We start from the raw sequence: 22,649 nt of genomic DNA, 5'->3' as shown, positions 1-22,649 counted from the left end.
AGCTTCTTGAAATCTGAGAAATAATCCAGCAACTCTGTTTTACACAGCAGGAGTTACTGGAGTCTCCTAATTTCCCATTATCTTGTGAGCCATTTTCACCTTTATGTCAAGGTCAAATCGTGCCTGCTCACATACCCCCCACATCTTTGCACTTGAGGCTGCGGAGCCATAGTTTGCTGCTTCATTGTATGGCACTTTGGGTCATGCAAAGAAACAAAATCTCTTCTATAAATACAAGTAATGTATTATTTCTATTACTTAACAGGATGCTTGTAATTCTTACTCTCCTTTATTAAGGGGTGAATCTATGAATCCATAGATTCAGGGGTGTGAATTTGCCTCTTAATTTGGAGTACATATTTATGAAACCCATGTTTGGTACTTTGACTTTATTCATTTTTAGAGATCATTTTGTTTAGGTGTATTTAAGTGACACCTAGTTTCATTCAGTAAGGGTTTTTTATGATTTTGTAAATGTTTATTGAGAATTTGAGTGTCAAGAAGTTTATGAACAAAATTTGAATTTGAAACAAATGGTACATTGATTCTTTTAAGCTTTTATAAGTTTCATTTATTTATGCATACAAGAACTGGGGTACCAACCAGAGGGGCAGGGAGGGTTAGAGGATTCACAAGAGACAGAGTAGAGAACAGAACAGGCAAAGCGACAGAAACATACTGCTGAGGGTAGCAGCGGGTGAGACAGGAGAGGTCTGCCTTGCCTTGTGGGTTGGTTACCTGGCAAGGCCTTGTGCTGTAGTGACTGAGGATAGCTTCATAGTGCTGACAAGTACTTAACCTCTTGTACCACCAGGGAGGCCCCTAACCTTATTCTTAAAATCAACCCTTTAACATCAGGTTTTCTGAGTTTAAGTGAGCACCTTAATTGCTTTCACAATATAAGTGAATATGTAGGTAAAGTGATGCTTTTGTTACAGTTGCTGTTTCTGCTATCATCTCGGGTTGTTCTTAGAATTTTCGATGGCCAGTCTTTGTGGGTCTTGGGCTTGGTTTTTTGTTGTTGTTTTTTAACCAGATATAATTTACCTACCAGAAATGCACAGATCTTAACAGTGCCTTTGAATTAGTTTTGACAGAGGTGTGTCCACAGCTTCTGTTAATTTTTTTTTTTATCCTTCCAATCTTTGGTAAACTGCATTCTTTAACAACGTGGATTTTTACTTACTTTTTTAAAGATTTATTTATGCATACAGAACTGGGGTACAAGCCAGAGGGCAAAGTGAAAGGATACACCAGAAACAGGGGGAGCAGAACAGGCAGGTCAGTGAAGTACACTGCTGAGGGGGACAGTAGGCAAGGCTGGAGAGGTCTGCCATGCCATGTGGATCACCTCCAGGGCGGGGATCGAACTCATGCTGAAGTGGCTTTAGCTTCTCAGTGCTGTGCTTTAATATGCTGCGCCACCAGGGAGGGCCTGAATTTTATTTTTTAAGTTGATCTTAGGGGTCATAGATACTTTGATTTCTGGTTTTGATGTTGATTTGCTTGCAAAACTACAAGCTGTTAATCTGTTTATCACCATGAAGTGCATTCTGAGAATCTGATAAAATAGGTGTGTTTGGTGATACTTGAAGCTTTTACTTTGTTTTCCTTTGAAGACGTAGAATCCTGTCTTTCCTTTCTCTGAGTCTTCAGTGGTGGAGAGTCTGTTTTAATGGGGATTTTGAAAGTGCTGTACAAAAAGGTTTAGCCAGAGAGGACTTCTTGATCCTTAGAATAAAAGAAATTGAAAAGAACATTACACTGACAAGCATTCTGTTTGTGGTGTCTTCTTATAGAATGAATTCTATTGATCTGATTTGTAATGTCAGCTTTCACTTATAAAAGGTTTTTGTTTTTTTTTTAAGATTATGCATACAGAACTGGGTACAGGCTAGAGGTGCAGGGGCAGTGAGAGACTTCACCAGAGAGAGTGGGAAACAGCAGGCAGATCAACGAAGTACACTGCTGAGGGGAGCAATGGGCTGATCAGGAGAGGTCTGCTGCACCATGTGGATCACCTCGGAGGGTGGGGATCGAACTCATGCTGAAGTGGCTTTAGCTTAGTGATGTGCCACCAGGGAGGGGCCATAAAAGGGATTTTCAATACAATCTAGGGATTTTTGTTTGTTTTTTAATGTATAAATTGATGGGATCAGTTGGATGAAAGACGTCTTTTCCCTGATGCAGTTAGAAGTTATTCTAACTTCAATGTGTAGTTGCCTTTTAGTCATGACATTTGATATACACAACCGAAATAAGTGGTGATTGTTTGAATTCTTTGTTGGTCAATAACATGAAAAAAGTTGATTATGCAGACATTGTACTTGTACTGTGGTAATGCAATCATTACCACAGTCCTATAAGCAGGGATTTCATATAAAGTGTGTGAATCAGAGAGGTTAATTTGCCTGAAATCACAGTTTATGTATTTGAATAATTTTATTGTCTCTTTCAACTGTACTGATGGCTTCCAAACTTTGCAGCACGTGGGAATCATTGAGAGCTTTCAAATTATTGACACCTAACTTCTAGCCTCAGGTACTTTGATTTAATTTGCTTGGGGTTTGACTTGGGCATCAATAGCTTTAAAACTTCCTAAGTTGATATGTGCAGAAACTTTAGGAACTGCTGAACTGAACCATATCAGAGATTTAGTTGCTTCTCTGCTTACATCTCCCAACACCACCTTTTCTTAGAGCTACAAGTTGAATGACTGGACTCTTAGCTTATTCACCCCTTATGAATTGGGAAGTTAATTCAGGAAATCCTATACCAGCAAACATGGCATAGTGCACTATAATCCCATTCAGTCAAATGCTGTGATAAAATGAAAAATACCTAAATCCAATGTGTGAAACCATTTTCTTATCCACATTTCATATGCATTCCTACAAGAAAGCATTCAGAAACTTCTTGAGGGAAAGAACTGGGTCTTGCTGATGGAAGCAAAAATGTACTAAAGATTTATTATGAGGAAATTTGGTTTTAACTGTATTTTTGTGATGGAACCCTGTGCAAAGTTTTGTCTCTTCACATTTTTAGCATTTTAGGAGTACTTAAAGCATGTGTACATAGTTCCTTAGGACCTAATAGGAATATGTGGTCATTATCTGGTGTATTTGGTATATAAGTACTTGCAGAACTCCCTAGCCGGCAGCCATTTTACAAACAAAAATGTGGCTGTACTAGTTTATACAACTTTGAATGCTAATGTAAAGATGTTGTCATCTTATTAGACCTATATGTTGATTCATTGGAATATTCACAGTTGTGGGTGTTCACTAGCTAGCTTAAGTATTTCTTGGTGCTGCTAATGACTTTTATGGAATCTTTTGGTTCTAGTTTAGCATCATCAGGAAGTGTAAATTTTTGTTATTGAGCGTTTTTTTGGTTCTTTTTTCTTTTTTAAGGGAGACAAGATGACTGACAGTGACCGAAACATACATAGTATCCACCATCTATGTTTTCATTTGTGCTATCATTAAGTATACAGTGGAAGGTTGTGCAAATTCTGAAATTGAGGTTTCTGAAATTTCAGCTTATCTGGAATTGTTTAATGTACTTGTTATATTTCTATACACTGCCAGACTTATGTTCTGCAGGTGACTTTTATGGAAAGGGAAATATGAGATCTGATTTAAAGTTTCTTTGCTTGTTGGAAAGCGATATCATGAAATTTTTGTAAATTTTAAGTTCTAGAGTTTTCATTTGCAACAAATTGAATTCATAACAGTTGATAATCAGACTCAACATAATAATCAGACTCAATGTTTGTAAATACCATTCTTCCTCTTTTCCCTTTCGTTCTCAATGTGTTCAGGTTAGGTTGTTTTGATTGTGGCCATTCTCACTTGATTGAAAATTACTCTTACAATCAAATCTGAGTGTTCCCATTTTTGAACCTTCCAAATTTTAGTATTTGTCTACCGCTTCAAGAAGGGAATGTTGGCTTTTCTATTCTTTGAATGAAAGCTCAGATATTTGATAGTATTTCAGGGAATTTACAATGTTTTGTACAGTACCTTCCAAAGAATAAGCAAGCATTTCTCTCAGTCAGCAGTGTGTGCATGTGTGTGTACAGAACAGATAAATACAGATATAAATAGAGCTAGATATATATTTTTTTGTGAACATCTGCTATGAACCTGGCATATATATAGTTGTGAATTTTTCTTTTACTGAAAATTGGGAGACATGATGTTATCTAAATTTCAAACTGTGTAAGGACATGAATGTTTTCTTTCCTTCAGAGGGGTAGCATACTGAGCTTAAACCTCAAACAGTACTCTGAACCAGAGATTGCTTGATTCGTCAGATTATTTGGGACCCCACTAAAGCCCCCCGTAAGCTCTGCCTAGTCAGCATTTCCCAAACCCTTAACCTTAAACATAATTATTACTTACAGAGCTTTTTAAATATGCCCCTTCTATACTTCTCTCTGACTAGTTCTGGAGTGGAGCCCAAGAGTCTGTAATTTTAACAAATATCCCAGTAACTTCTGCTAAATAAATCAAGGACTATAATATGTGAAATTACTTGCTCAGGTTTTGGCACTAATCCTCTGAGCCTTAGGGAGGATAGCAGTTACTTTGCTTAGAAGGCCGTGACTATTGTATGAATGTTATTATTTGTTTCAGGTCCAGATTTCTCTTTTCTACTTAATTATGTCAGACTTGGAGTAATTCATTATGTTGTGTGTGTGTGTGTTTGTGTGTTCGTTTTTTTTTCTGCAAATGTGGAGAGCATTTGAGTAAGTTTTGTCCTAACCTTTTCAGATATTTTTTCAAACTTTAAATGCTTAGTCCTTTCTAAGAATTTGTCAAGCTAATTAATTATAGTAGAGTGTGAGGGAAATGTTTCCTCCATCCAGGAGGACCTTTACAAATGAAACTGTCTATAATACAAGTGCAAAATTACCCTAAAGGAAACCTTTGATCTCTGAAGAGTGAACTAAGGAGATATTTTCTAGGAAGGATGTTTCATTTTCTTTATGATTGTATATGTGTGCATACAGCCTTTATCTGCAGTAAAATACACAGTTTGTATTTAATACCTATTGAACTTGCTAAGAGAGCAGGGTTTAGAAAACAATTTAATAACTTCATTGTGATAGTTTATAAACCTAAAGTTTCACCCATTTAAAAGTTATAGATGGGGCTTCCCTGTTTGGTGCAAGAGTTTGAAGCCCAGCACCATGAGGCTGTGGGCAGCCACTACAGCAGAAGTTCGATCCCTGGCCAGGGAGCTGACGCATATGGCACAGCAGACCTTAACCTGTCTCGCTCACTGCTCCCCTCAGTAGTGTATTTCAGTGGCTCTGCCTGTTCTGCTCTTCACTCTGTCTCTTTTGGGTCCTCTTAGCACACACACACACACACCCCCACCCCACACACACCTATGGCCTACATCCCAGTCTTGTATGCATAAATAACTAAAAATAAATCTTTAAAAAAGAAAAGGAAAGCTTGAACTCATTAGCAATCACCCATACCCTGCCAGCCCTAGACATCCATAAATAATCTACGTCTCTATATTTGCCAGTTAGGAAAGATTTGATCAAGCCTTTTTAATGAGGGTTACGGAAACTCTAGTATCTACTTTCCCAAAAGAAAAAATATAACTATTTTAATACTTGAGTCCTGGAGTTTTTAGTTATTTTGCTGTCTTAAGCATCACCACTAGCAATGTTAAAGAAGTGATAAAGTGACAAAAATCAAATCATTTGTGGCTTTGAATATAATTTTTGACTGTATGATGAGAGTGATAACCATTGTACTGGGAACAAAGAAAACATGAGAGCAAGCTGGCTGATGATAGGTTTCCAACAAGCTCAGCTAACTGAGCAAGAAAAAAGGTGATCTTTTCTCACTGTGTACCAGCTATGCCTGCTGCTTTCTGTTTGGAGTGCCAAAGTCAAGGGCGTACTTAACCCACAATTATCCCTTCATCTGGCCATCTTCCATTTATGTTTTAAGAATCAGCTACACTTCATCAGAGAAGCTTTCTCTAATGCCTCCCTCCAAAAATAGATTGGGTGCCCCCATAATTTATTTTCTCAGTACCCATGTACTTATCACATGTGGTGTTTATCTGCCTGCATACACTGTTCTATAATCTTGGAGAACAGGATTTGGTTTTGTCTTGTCGACTACCATAAATATTGAATGAACTAATGGTAGTTTTGGTATTGGATCATGAAATAGCCAAGCATTTCTTTGTGTGTGTTTTTATACCTCTTAAGGATTAAGAAACATTTCTGCGTCTTTGAAGGCAAAGGGCAAGTTATAAAGAGACTGAGAAATACGAAACTGTTACACCATAGTTTAAATATCTTACAGATAATAATATTGTAAGCAAGGGAGTAGTGGTAGCATTTAGGATGAAGAAAATAAACTCTCTTGACAGTGTATTAATGATTAAACCTGTTTGAATCAAAGATGAATAGATGCTTCCTGATGACTTTATACTTTAATTGCTAGGCATGATTTTGTACTTGTATTGTTTTTGTCCTCTCCCAAATCAAGCACCTCCTAGCCTATTACAGCCTCTAATATGACTTTTCATTCTTGGATAATTAGCAGACCTTATTGAATTTTCCTGTGTGTGCTATGAGTGTATATAGTTTTTAAATGGACAAATAAAATGACTGCCTCGGTTGTGTTAGTTAGGAGTCTCATCATCAGTGAATACACACACAGAGCTCACATAATTATGGAAGCTGAGAAGTTACAATTTACAGTCTTTGAGCCAAAAACTCAGAAAAATCAGTGATGCAATTCTACTCCAAGTGTAAAGGCTGCTAAGCAGGAGAACTGAATCCTCAGCTGTAGCAGAGAATGAAGTTCCCCTTCTTCCACCTTTTTGTTCTCTTAGGCCCTCCACTTGGGGAGGATGACCCTTTTTATGTGATCTATCATTAGCTTGCTAATTTCCTGAGACTCCTTCACAGACAGGCCCAGATTGAGGTTTTATGGTCCATGCCTGTATCTCCAACCCAGTTAGATTGACTGAAAATTAACCATCAAACTGATGGTCTGAACAGAAAATGGACATTAAATGCATGTTTTTGCTGATAGTGTCATAGGGATGGAACATATTTAGGCACTTGAATCTGAACTGCATACTTACACTTCAGTTGGAAGTCACTAGGTCTCCTAACAGTATGTAAAACACTTCATTTCAGCCATTTTATTTTTCCTCAGAAATTCCATTTTCATAAATGACTTCTCAGAGAAAGAAAACCCCTAACTTGAATCTTCAGCTACAATACCACACTTCTCTAGTTAGTTCCTATGTTGTTACTCTTTCTCTACTCTTACCCCATTTCCTTACTGCATACAGATGTCAAGGCTAATTCTAAAGTATTGGTTTAATTATATTATGTTCCAGCCACGTTCTGCTGATAGTTCCTTCAGTTATTTATAGAATTCAAAGCTCTTTAATACAGCCTGAACTGTGAGCCACTTTGTAGGACTTATGGTCCAAAATAATTTGTTCTTGTCCCTGCCCAGGACATCCTTTTATGTTTTCACTATTAAAATATTATGCCTCCAGAGTCTTACTTGTAGCACCATTTTTACAAGCCTTTTTTGCAGATTTAGTTTCCTTGATCCTTTTGCATTTTTTTAATCAGCCCCAATGGCATATGAATGTCATCTTGTATTTGTGCTTTTTATGTATGTTTCAGTTTTTTGACTAGATTTATTTTGGATTTGTTTTTTAGTTTGGATAGAAAAAAGATGAGAGTGATAGATCTCTTGGCATCTTCTTCAGACCTGAAAATACCTCTTTTATGCTGTTATGTAAGCCATGACTTTATAAAGTTCAAATCGTTCTTCAGCTTTGACTATTCCGGTAGTACTCAACAAGTCTAAAGGTACTGATTAGAACCAAACAGGAAACGAGGCCCCTGCACGCTTTTTCCCCCACTTGCATCCATTAAATTGATTTCTTAGGCATGTTGAAACTGAGGCAGAATAAGGCTCGCATCAACTTGGATTTCTTTTTTTAGTCTCAAATGTACCTGAGGACCTTCTTTGTGCACATCATTTTATCAGTGTGCTTAGTAGCAACACTTCATACTTAGTATAAAAAGTCTAAAGATAAGACCAGTCTGAACATGCCTAGAAAGTGGAGAGCTAGGAGTGAGGTTTTCATGTTTGTATATTTCAGATTGTCTGCAAACACTTCAGTTTAGTGCTTGTTCATTACCCAGGTTCTACAAACTATTAAACACAAAAACCATTAAGCTCTGTCCTGAGAGTATGGGGATAAGAACACCAAAGTAACAGTACATGTATTGTCGGGGAGCTGGATTGTGGGTACAAATGGTAATCTGTAGCTGAGGGAAGTCTGAAATGGGAAACGAGCACAGGGTGGGCTACCTAGAAAAGGAGTTCTTTGACATCTGGGTATTAAGAGAGTTAAAATAGAGAAAAACGTTTAGAATAGACATGGGGAACATGGAGGTGAAAGTAGAAACTTCATAAAGTAGCATTTGGATCAGCAGAAGACTGTGCCTGCCTGGTTCCTAATCTGGTGAAATGTCTAGATGAGTTAGTTCAGGTGGAAAGTACAGATGAAAGGTTGTGAAGTGTTAACTTCAGAGGAATAAATTGTATTTTCCTTCAGACCAAAAAAGCAAGGATAACAGACATACCGTCACTTAGGCTAAAGGAGTCATATATACTAGAAAGTGTTAATTTTTTAAATGCATCGTTGAGCCACTGAGAAAAGTACTTTTGTATTAGGTGTATTTTTATTTTTTCTGCCTTAAGAATGGTGGCTATGTCTAATGATCATACATTTAAGTAGGGAGACAAATACCCAACAACTTGATTTTTCAGGTGATTTCTCAAAATTTGCTTTATGAAAATATGCAGTTTCTTGAAGATGAGAATTAGGAGTTTGTGCCATTTGTATTTCAGGTTTGATTTGACTTAGATGAATGGGTGTTTATTGTCATTTTGTTAGTGAGCTTTCAGTGCCTGTCTGATGTATAGATGAGAGATGGTCTTGAGTTGGTTTATTGCTTTCCTTTTTGTCTCTTTCCTTTTTTGTCTCTTTGTTGCTTTTAGCTCTTTCTGTTCGTATAGGGCATCACTTTTTCTTTAACCTAGATAAGTCAGATTTATATTTAAAATCTGCTATGATTATTTGTATTAGACATTTGTGTTAGTAAGAACTGGTTTTGAAGTTCCTGACAGCACATTTACCTCTGATGTTTTGAAGGAAAAAGGGAATGGGGGGGGGGGTAAAAAACAAAAACAGGGAAAGGGAAAGTACAACTTTGTTCATTATTTACGTTCTAGTATTATTTATGTTTTATCCACCTCTTTCCACTACCTCTGTGAGCTTTCAAGTAAATATTTGAATGAATATGATGTTGTCTAGTTCCCCTGTGGAAAATAAAGGATGAGAGAGATGTCAGCAACTTCATACACAGTTTCAGACATCAGGAGGACAGACCAGCTCTGCCTCTGCCACATTGACATTGATGTGTCTGTTCTTTCCTTTAGGCTGTGGGCAAGATCTCTGTAGGTAGCACAGACTTCCCCCAGCAGGCCTCTTCTGTAAAGAGGATGTGAAAGTGGATGCTTTTCTTTGAGTTTGATGTTAGTTTTCCACAATGTGAAGTGGTTCGAAAGAGCAGTTGAGAGGTAAAAGTTTCAAAGGAACTTGAACTTTTTCCAAAGTCCAGTACTCTTAAGTCTTTACCCTCAACAAAAGACTCTGGGAGCGTATTCATGCCATCTGAATATGAAAACTATACAAATAGGTCTGGATATAAAGGTAACTGCTTAGAAACTTTGTTCCCCTTTCTGGCATCATGCCTGAAATTCCTGCAGGTGATGCCATCCAAAGGTAATGATAGTGGTTGTCCAGGACCACTTTTTTAGTAACACCAGACCAGTACACTGGTGCTTAGGTAACTTTTGTGTTTTCTGGGAATGCATAATTTTTAACATTAAGTCCCATGCTCTTTTTTTTTTTTTAGCTTAATTTTGTTGTCATTCACATAGCAACAGAATATCATATCAGAATAAATTTTTTTAATAGGACTAAAAACACCAGTTTTCTACCAGACTGATATTTGTTAATGTTTCTGACACTAATTTGGGAGGGAGATTAAATCTTTTTCTCTCTTCTGAGTAGTCAAAAATTACAGAAATTTATTTTTATTGGAGTTGGCAAGGAAATTACTGCAGTCTACCTTCAAAGTAACTTGGCCTTTTATTTTATTTTGGTTTTTCGACATTTTAAACGTTGACCCATTTTATTTCCAAGAAATATGTAATCTAGAAAATTTTGCAGTAAAAATGGTAGTGTTTAGCAGAATCAGACCTTGGAATCATTTATTGCACTGATTCCCAACCCTAGTAGATCCTCCTTGAGTTACTGAGAAGAAAATTATGTATTTATTCTCAGTTAGTTAGAATAGTAAAATTAAAACATTTTTCTTAGTTGGATTACCGGTTGTAATCTGAAACTAAGCAAAAAATGTGCTCCCTGGTGGTGCAACTGGTTAAAGCCCAGCACCAAGAAGCTGGCCGCAGCTGCTTCAGTGGGATTTCGATCCCTGTCCCTGGAGGTGACCCACAGGATGCAGCAGATCTCTCCTGTCTCGCCTATTGCTCCCTTCGGAAGTGTACTTCATGGATCTGCCTGTTTTGCTTCCTACTCTGTCTCTAGTGAATCCTCTCACTGCCCCTGCAACTCTGGCTTGTACCCCAGTTCTGTATCTTTTTTTTTTTTTTTAAGGACATGTAATTACTGATTGAATAAGTAGAATTGTGGCATGAAGTGAGACAGGAGTTAAAATAGTGATCTTCGCTTTCTGCAACATTCTGGGATGACTGATAAAGTTAGTTGCCTTTCTTTATTAAATTAGGTAGTGAGGTTAAGGAATTTGCTCAGAGTTACAAGAATCAGTGATAGGCTGGTATAAAATTTAGCTTCTTAGGTCAGAGGAGTGTTATTAGCCTGCCATACCCATTTTAAGACACTTGGCAAGTGAAGACACTTGGCAGGTGGATAGGGAGAGGAGCTCATCTTTACTTTGTTTTGGGCAATGTAGTTTGTCAATAGGCTCATTATTTGAATAGGGGAAAATGCAACTAGTCGAGAAAAATTCCTTTTTTAGGGTTCAAGCACGTTTTTAATGTAGTAATATTAAAAATATTAAGTGACGGCCCTCCCTTGTGGCGCAGCGGGTTAAAGCACAGCACTGGGAAGCTAAAGCCACTTCCACATGAGTTCGATCCCCTCCTGCCCCGGAGGTGACCACATGGTGTGGCAGACCTCTCCTGACCCGCCCGCTGCTCCCCTCAGCAGTGTACTTCCGTCCATCTGCCTGTTCTGCTCCCCACTCTGTTTCTGGTGAAACCTCGCTGCCCCTGAGCCTCTGGCCTGTACCCCAGTTCTGTATGCACAAAAATAAATGAATCTTTAAAAAAATATATTAAGTGAAACATACTTTTCATAATGTCCACCTTTCTCCCTTTCTGTTTTAATAGGTGGTATGGTCAGGAAAAAGACTACAATGTGCTAGTCATGGATCTTCTTGGACCCAGCCTCGAAGACCTCTTCAATTTCTGTTCAAGAAGGTTCACAATGAAAACTGTACTTATGTTAGCTGACCAGGTATGTAAAATGTTTATGAAAGTACCATGTTCTTTAAACATAATTTTGAATGCCTATAAACCAGTAATTATCTTGTATGATGTGCATCAATTTAAAAAATGATTGAATAGTGTATTCTCTAATATGACTTGTAAATGTTTGTCTTTGAGTATTGGGCAAGCCCAGAGTATATTGATTTATTTCCAGTCTCTAGAATAGTAGATTTAAAGCTACTGCATCAGATGGAAATAGTTTTAGCACTGAATATAAAAGACTTCCTTACAAGATTTGTGCTTGAAGAGAGCATTCAGTATATGATTTAGAGATTAAACACATCTATGTATATTGTGACTGTTTGGTTAATTAAGGAGTGTGTTATGTGGGTCCCTTGTAAAAGCTATCTTTTGGGGGAAATAAGACACTAAAATAATTCAAGGAGTTGTGAGCAAGTACTTTTTTTTTTTTTAAGTAATGGATTCTCAATTTGTGGGAACCTTGAAGATGTGAATTAGATTTATGCATTGACTAGAGATTAGATCAAATTATTTTAAAACCAGAGCTTAAGAAAACAACCGAGTTAGGGTTAAAAAAAAGATATTTACTTATGCATACAAGAGCTTGAGTATAGGTGGAGGGGTTAGGGAGGCAAAAGAGGATCCACCAGCGACAGAATAGGCAGATTGACTGAAATACACTGTTGAAGGGAGCATCAGGCAGGATTGCTGCACCATAGGGGTCAGCTCCAAGGCCATTGATACAGTAGTTGCCAATAGCTTCGTGGTGCTGAGACTTAACCCCTTACACAACCAGGAAGGCCCAGCAAAGTTAGTTTTAAGACAATTTGCCACGCCCCACACGGCAGGGATACGAGTCTGCGTGGCGGGATGTCGAGGTTGAAGAGTCAGCACAGGTAGATGGTTGCAGCAAAATGTTCTCTCTCTTATCCTTTCCAGCCTCCCTTTTATATCCTTAATCCCAGGATGTTGGCCTGGGGGCAGGAGGAAATCTCCCTCACATGCGCTACTGCAATCGGGGTGGATATTAATCAGTTGCCTGAAGGTTAAGCCACTCACACAAGTGGCAAGATGTCTTCTTCCTATTATGATCTTGTGCTTAAGCTCTGGGGGTGGTTGGGGAGGCTCATCCCGGCTGGGACCCAACACAATTAAGATGGAAGAGATGAGGCCATGAGCAAGTCCTTGAGGAAACATAATAAAAGATAATAGATAAGAACTGGTCATTTTTAAAGCTTTGGGCAAGATATCTTTAAGTACAGGGAAATAATGGAAATTCTTTATTCCATTTATAAGAATGCAGTGGAAGAGGACAATATGTCTTGGCTATAGATTGGATGTCATAATAAAGTAAAATAAAATGCTAAACAGAAATGCTAGTCAGTACCTGCTTCCTAAGTTTAACATAAAAAACACTGAATGTTTCAAACAAGAGTTAATAATGTTCTGGAGACTCAGCAACATAATGGGCATCCTACTAGCATTCAGATGCAAAGAATAACTGGTTTCTTCCCTTTGGGAGCAGTAAAAGGTGGGGAAACATAATGTTCAGGATTCTGTGATAGAAGTTTATGTTGGGTATACTAGTAACAAGACAATATAGATGGGGGGAGGTTGCTGAAAGCATTTGTTCAAGGAGGCAACCTGACATGGTTTTTGTGATTTACACCCTTAGTCATCTTGCCCAGTCTTGCCCAGTAAGTTATTAGTCCCAGTTGAATGATAGGTATTATTTGGCTAGGACAAATGCGTATATGAAGTGAGCTAGATGTTTTTACTGACTTTAATGTACAAGTTATTGCTGTACCTAAAGACAATATTTGAATATATCTTTATCATTAAATGTGTAAGTTGTTTAAGTCAGAAATTAAAGGGTTGGTTTCAAAGGATAGTTGTCAAGTAAAGGAGTAAGATTTAGAATTTTATATCCATGGGAATGAAAGCTCTGGGGGAAATGGGAACAAATAAAAACTAGAATCCTGACATATATTATTAGAAAAGGAAGAACATACAGGTAGGAAGATACATTAGCAATCTTAAAATATGTAAAAATACAAATTCTAAATATCTCACAGAAATGATAGGCATATTTGGTAACTAGAAACTTAGATAGAAGCGATGCCATAGTCAAATCAATAAGATATCCCAAAAAATTAAATCTCTTTATATGACACATAAAAGATTGTTGTAGTCAAAGAATTCTTTAACACTGAAAAGGACAAGCCAAAGGATAATTGACGGAGAATAGATTGACAGGTCATAGGATAAAAAATCCAAATGGTCAGTAAAAATGAACAGATTTCCAGATTAAGTGTTTATAAAAGCCGAGGGAGATCAGTTCCTATCGGTGGCAAAAATTAGAAGGACCCAAAATAACTGCTAGTGGGGGAAAATTACCGTCAAATGCTACTACTGAAAAAAATTGTTAGAGCACTATTTTGAAAGATCAGGCAGTCTGACAAGATAGCTATCAAAATGAAATATTTATATACCCTTCAGCCTAGTATTTTCTCAACTGTAATAAAAGCACCAATAAGTAAAGTTGTATTTTTAACTATATTAACACATCATTATTGTTCATAGTGGGAAAATATTGGAAAGAATATGTGACTAGGGAGTGATTTGGAGAAACATAACTATACATAGAATATTTGTAGCCATTTAAAAGAACAGAATATTTGTAGCCATTAAAAAGAACATTTGACCTGACATAATTTCTAAGAAGTTCATTAAGAAAAACTTCTTAGAATACAAGAAAGGAAAGCCATTGTCTCCATTTATATAAATCTTGTATGCTACCAGTTTCCAGAAATGCTTGGAAAATTTGTTTAAAAACAAGGAAGAATAAAGTGAATAAAATGTTTCTCACAATATAATTACAACATCTGGTGGCTATTAATAGCTGACAATTAGTCTGTTCCCCTTATTCACAAGATTCTGTTTTTAAGTTTAAGTGTTTATAAGAGCAATGAAATACTTTAGAGTAATATTAGAGTTGTTTTAAGCAGGTTTCCACGGGGTGTCAGATTAGGGATGGAAAGTGATGATTTAACTTTTACTTCCCATAATTCAGTATAATGACAAGAACAATTCTAAGACTATTATCTTTACAGTACAGATACAAACATCTCCCCATCAGGTTAGATGCTGTCATCAATACTGGGAGAGTAAGCCAAAGAACAGTATAGTTTTATGCTGGTTTATGTTTATTTTACCAGTCCAGAGATTAATGGAGAACCTAGTTTGCCCGTTTTGTTTAAATTTGTCACACTGTTGTTGTTAATGCTAAAATTATTAAAATATACCTATGGTTTTGAGAAGATATTGAGATATTAAAACAATGTGTTGTTTTAATCACTTAACTCAGCTATCTTCCCCCCCCCTTTTTTTTTTTTCAGATGATCAGTAGAATTGAATATGTGCATACAAAGAATTTTATACACAGAGACATTAAACCAGATAACTTCCTAATGGGTATTGGGCGTCACTGTAATAAGGTTAGTCAAATGTTCTTTGCATGAAGAACAGTAAAGTATCTCCAAGAATTGCTTTGGTGAATTTTTAGTCTTTACGAAGTCATAGTAAATTGAATTTTCTGTTGATAATTGCCTTAAAAAGTTGTGCTAGAAGGATAATCACTTAACTCTATTAACTTAGTAACTTGAAATAAATTCTCTCCAACTTACCCAAAAAAAGGTTATTTGTATGGAAATAAAAAAATTTCCAAGGGCGTTATAATGAAATGTAATCATCTACATTATTTAACTATATTCAGTAGTTTCTCTTATTTTTCATTTATTTGAATAGTGAAAAAACCCCATATACTTTCTTCCTGAATGCTAAAATTATATTTTAACTTTTGTCTCTGAAGTGTGGGTTTTTGTAATACATGTGCTTGTGCCAGTGTGGGAATCACTGACCCATCTGTCACCATGGCGTTAACATTGCTGATTGAGCATGGTTGATAATGAGAAATCTCAGTCCTTGGATTTGTGTACTCAAAAGGATAACTTCTAGACCTGTTGCAAAAGCTGTTGACAGTTTCTTACTTGGGTGCTAAGTTGGATGGGTTCTCCCACCTCTATTTCCCCTTTTGAAGAAAAATACAAGTAATACATTCATACAACAAAATTGGTGTTTTATTGGGGTCTCAGAGTGGTTGGACTTACGGGGTGATTGGGTTTAGCTAGTGACGCATGATTGTAGTTAGAAACTAATTGTGTTAATTTTTCCTGCAATGATTAGTTTAATGAGTGACTTGCTTTATTTATCAATTCAATGTTGAGCTCGGGCAGACAGGCAGCATTGGCAATGCACTAAGCATATTATGATCTGATGATAACATAGAAATTCTCAACTTCAGGACAACTGGGGCTTTTTGTTTTGTTTTGTTGTTTTGTTTTGTTTTGTTTTGTTTTTGGAAGGAAGATTCCCATTTGTTTTACTAAACCATTAGGGATTGTTTGGTGGTTTTTAGGTTTAGCTCTAAATGTTTACCTTTGTTTGCCTGTGTGAATGCCAACTCAGAGCCATTACTGGTGTATTTGTTAATGAATTAGACATTAATGTTGATCTATTTAGGTGTTAGGAAATTAAGAATTTTTTTGTTGAAGTTGAGTTTTAATGAAAGGTGTTCAAATCTGCATGTAACTTATCTCACCATCCCCTAGTTGCTTTTTTTTTCTTTTTTTTCTTTTTTTTAATAATAGTGTCTCTCTAAAGCAACCAGGCTCTTAATTCTTTGAAAAGCCTGGTCACTTCATTGAATAAAATCACTGTTCTTAATTTTGGGGGCAATTCTTTCTGTTTAATTCAAATCTTTTGGCCATTTCCCAGCCTTCTCCTTCCCATTTTCTTTCCCCTGAAATCCATCATCCTCATGTGATCTCTAATTTGCATAATTGACATTTCAGTACATAATTTTTGCCTTAAAATTCAATGATGGCCTAAATAATGTCTTCTCCTTCCCCCCCCCCACCCCCTTTAAAACTATCTTGTAGTTGTGTCAGGAAACCCATATTGCCCTAGGGATCAAGACCTAAATCTTGTGTCCTATAGAGCTGATAGAATATTGAGGAGCTGCTTGCTGTTGTGCAGATTCAGAAACTAGGGTAGAAACAGTGTTTTACTAAACTAACATTCAAATTCTAAATGTGGTTCTTGAGCATTTTAGTGTTTCGTTCATGTAGTCGGTTTTTAGTGTTTTTCTCTATTATAATTTGACAAATGCCAGTTGTATGAGACTGGATTCTTTGGTCAGCTGGTTCCAGCAGTTTTCTGTTCATGGGAGGAAGGTTTGGGGGAGGAGGGGTGATTGAAGTTAATTTTTTTAAAGAAAAATTTCTTACTTGGGAAATTGTTCTGAACTTGATATTAAGAGTGGCCACTCCAATCTTAGTGAATTTGCTCATCTCTTCCAGTAATCAGCCCTGCATGCTTATGAAAATAAATTTTAAGGTGACTAAATGCCTTCTACCTCTTCCTTACTGAAGATTTTTTCCCCTCTACAATCTTTTTTGGGGGAAGGGCAGATTGTGGTACTAAAGACAACAGATCTAAATTCCCCATTTTTGCTAAAAATTAAAAAGCCAAATGTCACCATTGCTATATCCTTGTTTCAGGCAGTGACACGATAATAGTGGCATTTAAAAACCTGAGTATTTTCCAGAATTCAAATGTTCTTGAGCATGTGATTCTCATTTGGAAAACTGAGAAGCTACAGTGCTTGGTGGAAGAAGGATGGCATTTGGCTACCCTGTTCTTTCTCTAATGCCTCGGTGTTGCCTGTCTGCGCCGGCCATTGTTGCAATGTAAGCAATACTGTTTGATGCACTGCCACCCTCTATTGTCTGTTTAGTGTTTAGAATCTCCAGTGGGGAAGAGGAAAAGAAGCATGACTGTTAGTACTTCTCAGGACCCATCTTTCTCAGGATTAAACCAGGTCTGAAACTGTCTCCTATTCCAACCTCAATCCCAAATTCATGTGCTTTTCTTTTTTATTGTTTTACTTTGATTATTTTTGTTTTGTTTTAATTCTGGAGAATGTAGATCTTGTTCAAGCACCTCTTACGTTGGCATTATTCAGACATACTTGGCAAACATAACATTACTGAGATGTTTCTTTGTGGCCTTGATCAAAGCTTGTAAAGTTTAGAGAAAACTTAAATGACAACAGGATTATATTTGGCTCTCTAACATCCACATGAGGGAATGAAATGTTGGTCTAGTATTATTCTTTATCTAATGGTAAACTTGAGATAGATTAGTTTTTTTTAAATGTATTTGGAGTTGCAGAACTTAATACCCAATATTTATCTAAGTTCAGTAGCATCAGTGCTGTGTAATGAATATATATACATATATATATTCTGCTTTACCTCTAATCCCCTTCCCTAATAAAATTTGGGTAACTGTAGATTAGTTTTCAAATCTAGAGTTTCTAGAATTGATTTACCTCATTCTCGAAATCTCTCATCCTCAACCAAATGGCATAAGATGCTTAAAAGCTTTATATGATCCAGAATACGAAGACTCGTATCTTCAAAAAACCAGCGTGACATCATTGAAGCACTTATCATAACAATTACCTTTTGTAACACATGATATGATACAAATGAATGCCTAAATGATGATTTAGTGTTTGGCAGGCTAAGCACCTCAATATACTTTACTAAAATTTTTGTTAAATGTTAGTCTTTTCACTTTTATAGGTGTTAGCTTTCTTGCTGTATGTATATGAATTTTCAAACAAGGGAAAACGAGAAACTAATTTCATTTAAAAACTTTTACTTTAAACAAATGAGTCTTTATTGTTCATTATATCTTGAAAAGGAAGTATTGTTGTAAGTAATTTTAAAAAGTTGTACTTAAGCATACTTTGTGATTCCTTAATCACATATACCATCTTGGTAATCATTTAATCCTTTTCCCTACTACTCAGCTTTGTTCCAGGGTCCTGCTTCTGTTAAAAGGTTTCAGAAATTCAAATATTTTTATTGACAGACAGTGAAATATGAACTGTGGTGACTAGATCTTGGTTGAGGAGAGAGGGAAGATGATTGGTAATAGGTACATTATAAAGCAACTCTGGTGTCCATTTTTACTTACCATTCATTCACACATTTTACTTACAGATTATAGCATAACCATGGAATAATTTTCGTTTAAGTTGTATTGAATTGTTTTATTCTCTACATACCATTTATCTGGATTTTGAGCAGATGTGATCTTGTGAATTTTTATGAAAGGACAGAGGAATAGGATCACTAGTCAGTAGAAAATTTGCAGCGAGTACTAAAAGCTTAAATTTACAGTAGTAGTTCTGTGCTTCTGAATGGTGTTATTCCAGTATATCAAATATTAACTTGGGCCTCTCTGGTGGCGGCCTAGGAGTTAAGTCTCAGTGCTGTCACCAGTCGGGCCTGAGTTTGATCCTGGCCAGGGAGCTGACCCACATATCAGACCTCTCCTGTCTCACCACTGCTCTCCTTAGTAGTATATTTCAGAAAATCTGCCTTGTCTGCTTCCCACACTATCCCTGTGAAAACACACACACATACACGATCACATCCTTCACCACCACCCCCAACACTTCTGACCTGCACTCCACTTATACATTAAAAAGAAAACTCTTTTTGACTTGCCTTTGAAGAATAGGTTAATTTTTAAAGATAAGCACAAGGTTTACTTAGACTGTATAATTATCTCCAGAAAAGCAGCGTGACTCACCAAAGAGATTAGACTTCTTTGCATGTGAACACTTACAAAAATACATTCTTTTATGACTTAATGAACATTGACTTGCTTCTTTATATTTGCTACTGTTCGTTGTATTCCTCATGTCACATAATTTCATGTAAGCACTTTGATTATATGTTATATTCATTTTTAAATTCTTTAAAGCAGAGAGAGCTGCTAGAAAAACCTGGTATAGCTCTGAGAAGATACTGACAGATAATTGAAATTTTTGTTTCAGGTAGTTTTCCTTTTAGTTTACTCCTAAATAGGAAACCTTTATTTTAGCAGTGGCATTACCTTTCCTTGGCTTATTTCCAGTTTCTACAAGAAGAGAGTTAAAATTGCTTAGTAGTTTTTGTTTTGACATTGAAGATTGAGATTTAAGAAGATGGTGTTTGTATGTTTTTGTAACTTTTTTGTCCTTTTGTGAAAGCAGTCACTACTGAGTGTTTTAGTTATGAGACACTATCTAGTTTTTTATTCGGAAATTGAAGGTACTATGTATAGATTTAGACAGGAAAGAAGCTATGGAACCTTTTCATGGCAGGGTTGTTGGCCTTTTTCTTTTTGAAGTGCTAGAGGAAGCAACCCCAGAAATACCCCTTAGATAGTCTTTAATCATTTTACTTTCAAATTCACATAAGCTTGTCGAGCTTTTTTAAAAAATCTCTGTGTAGCTGGATGTCCTTTTGTTTTTGTTTTTTCCTTGTTTTCTTTCATTATGAATCTGTAGAACTTGAGTTATAATTTTTATTTTACTTAACAGAAGTGTATTTTGCTCATTTTAATCTTTTTGTGTATTGAGCTAAATTTTATACCCACAGAAAATTAAACCATTGATTTTCTCTTTGTTTTATGATTAGTTTTCTCATTCTTATAATTTGATTGCTTAGGAAATGAGTTTAAGCTACTAGCTTTCATCATCCAGTTAACATTTTTCTAAGAATTTTGTCTTCATTCTTTTATGGTAAGCCAACTGAAAATAAGTGTCTCAAGTTAACATGGTTACAAAAGACGCTCAACCCCAGTCCCTTTCCGTCCATGCCATAACTAAGGTTAGATTACAAGTATCTTACATAGTTGACCAAAATAGTGTTCTTCATCCTTCTAAAGTGTTCATTGATCAGGCCTTTCTTTCTTTCTTTTTTTTTTTTTTTTTTTTTTTTTTTTTTTTTTTTTATTAACAAAAGGCCTGACATACTATTAGATGATCAAGTTTCCCAGCATTATAAACTGACAGAAGAGACTCAGTGTCAGCCCCACGGAAAGGATGACAGTCTTTAGGCATAATGAGAAAAGAAAAGTAGTCTAGGTACATAGTGTATGGGCAGTCAGACCTGCTTGATTAGATCATCTTTGTAGCTAACATAACTTTTCATAAATGATTTTATGTCAGAAGGTAAACATTTTAAGTAAATACTTTTACTTTAGAAAACAGGCAGTTATAACTATTTTAGGGTTTTGTCAAAAATAATTTTTCCTTTTAAAAAAGGTTTTAGTTTGGAGAGTACATCTGAATTACTTTTTTTTAAAAATTAGCTACACTGTCTGATTCCCTGTGTACCATATAAACAAGATAGCATTAAACATAAATTTACTACAAAGTACTAGCCTGGCTTTTAAGTGAGCCATGTGAACTAACTATTATAACTACTTTCAGATAAATACTAAATGCTTTTTAAAAGATTTTAAATCAGCTTGTTATTTTCCAGAAATTTGACATGCATACGATGTTAGAATGAGGTAGTATAATGGTTAGTAAAAATACTGGTTTTGTCAATATGAAACTTTCAGAGTTCTTATTTTGGGTAATGAGCATTCAGCTGGCATACTGCAGAGTGGCCTTTGTAGAATGAAGAATGTCAGATAGTTTGTCTTAGTTTTTGAAACTTCATGCTATTTACCAGTAGAAACAGGATGTCAGGTTCTGTTTTGGAACCTAGCACACTTGTCAACTGCTGTCAAGCACGTATATAACTTTCCACTGGTTTTCTAAAGATAGGCTCCTGAGTATACAATGAATGACCCGGGCCTGTGAAGTCATTCTGTTGACACACATTCAACCACTTGACGTAACTGTTTTTGAAATTTCATTTATTGAGGAGGACTAGTAAAAGTTTATTGGTGTGTTAGATTTATTCCTATCTGTTCTACTTATGACATTTTATTTTATATATTTGATCAGATTTTGTAGAATAGATGCCATGTAATTAATAAGAAGCGCTTTAATTGAGCAAGATTGGAAATCTAATGTCTTTTTATTTTCTTTTAAAGTTATTCCTTATTGACTTTGGTTTGGCCAAAAAGTACAGAGACAACAGGACAAGGCAACACATACCATACAGAGAAGATAAAAATCTCACTGGCACTGCCCGGTATGCTAGCATCAATGCACATCTTGGTATTGAGCAGAGGTGAGTTTGAAATTGACTGTGTTTATCAGATACATATGAAAACCCATTAGTGGGTTTTAAAAAAAAATATTTCAGTATTGTATAATATCTAAACGTGTCTCCTTGCTGAGGACTTGAAGGATGCTTATTAATGCTTTTACCTGCTACTTTAGCCAGCACAAAGAGAAGGCAATTAAATGAGGCCTATTTGTTTGCTTTGAAGGATGTCTCTTGGGGAGAAAATATTGCATGATGGAAAATTAGAAGCACAATTGCAGTTTCATCTTGATGTTTGTTTTTGCAGCTTAAAGACAGCACTTCTTTTATTTATGCTGATTTAGAGCTTGTTATAGTTTAATGGGATGAGTTGAGTTTTAGGAGAAAATGTATTGGTTGTTTTATGAGGAAAATATTGAGTCCAAGTGAACCAAAGGCCAGTTTAACTTTCCACTTCTATATTCTAGTTTGAAGCAAAATCGGTCATCTCCGCTTGTTCTCTTTTTGTATCTTGACATGGCTTCTAGTCAAATTCATATTCCCTTCATTTTTGTCAATAATTCTTGCTCCTTTAAACAAGCATGGTAATGACAAATGCTTCCAAATTGGGGGACCTCATGAGAAATACTTGAAGCTTAGGAAATACCTGTGAATATTTGGAAACCTGGCTTAAATTATAATTTCACATTCCCAGCAGGCCAGCATATCACCATTTGTTAAATATGTGTGTCTGTGTGAACATATGCATATGTCTGTGTATATTTAGATGTTTGGTTCTTTTTAAAATGTAATTTATTTCTTTATCTCTAAACTTAAGTCATGAGCTTCTGCAAAGCTTATAAGTGCCAAATTGTAGGACTGTTGGTTTTTATTTTGACTTGTT

General features: G+C 36.0%; 1 protein-coding gene across 4 annotated transcripts in view; it reads left to right on the top strand.

The window, feature by feature from the left end:
* Window positions 1–22,649, top strand: part of CSNK1A1 (casein kinase 1, alpha 1) — a 44,161-nt gene that overhangs the window by 5,346 nt on the left and 16,166 nt on the right. For 2 of the 4 annotated variants that reach the window (XM_012727882.1, XM_004686872.2), the window contains exons 3-6: window positions 11,520–11,646; window positions 15,038–15,136; window positions 17,497–17,580; window positions 21,651–21,790. In XM_012727882.1, coding sequence (XP_012583336.1) covers window positions 11,520–11,646; window positions 15,038–15,136; window positions 17,497–17,580; window positions 21,651–21,790 — 450 coding nt within the window. The remainder of the gene's footprint in view (window positions 1–11,519; window positions 11,647–15,037; window positions 15,137–17,496; window positions 17,581–21,650; window positions 21,791–22,649) is intronic. The other 2 variants (XM_004686874.2, XM_004686873.2) reach the window with 1 other exon arrangement.

Source organism: Condylura cristata, unplaced genomic scaffold (genome assembly GCF_000260355.1).
Source record: "Condylura cristata isolate star-nosed mole 26May11 unplaced genomic scaffold, ConCri1.0 scaffold00021, whole genome shotgun sequence".
NCBI classification, from domain to species: Eukaryota; Metazoa; Chordata; class Mammalia; order Eulipotyphla; family Talpidae; genus Condylura; species Condylura cristata.
The sequence above is the reverse complement of the archived record's forward strand: the minus strand, read 5'-3'. Positions and strand labels throughout refer to the sequence as shown.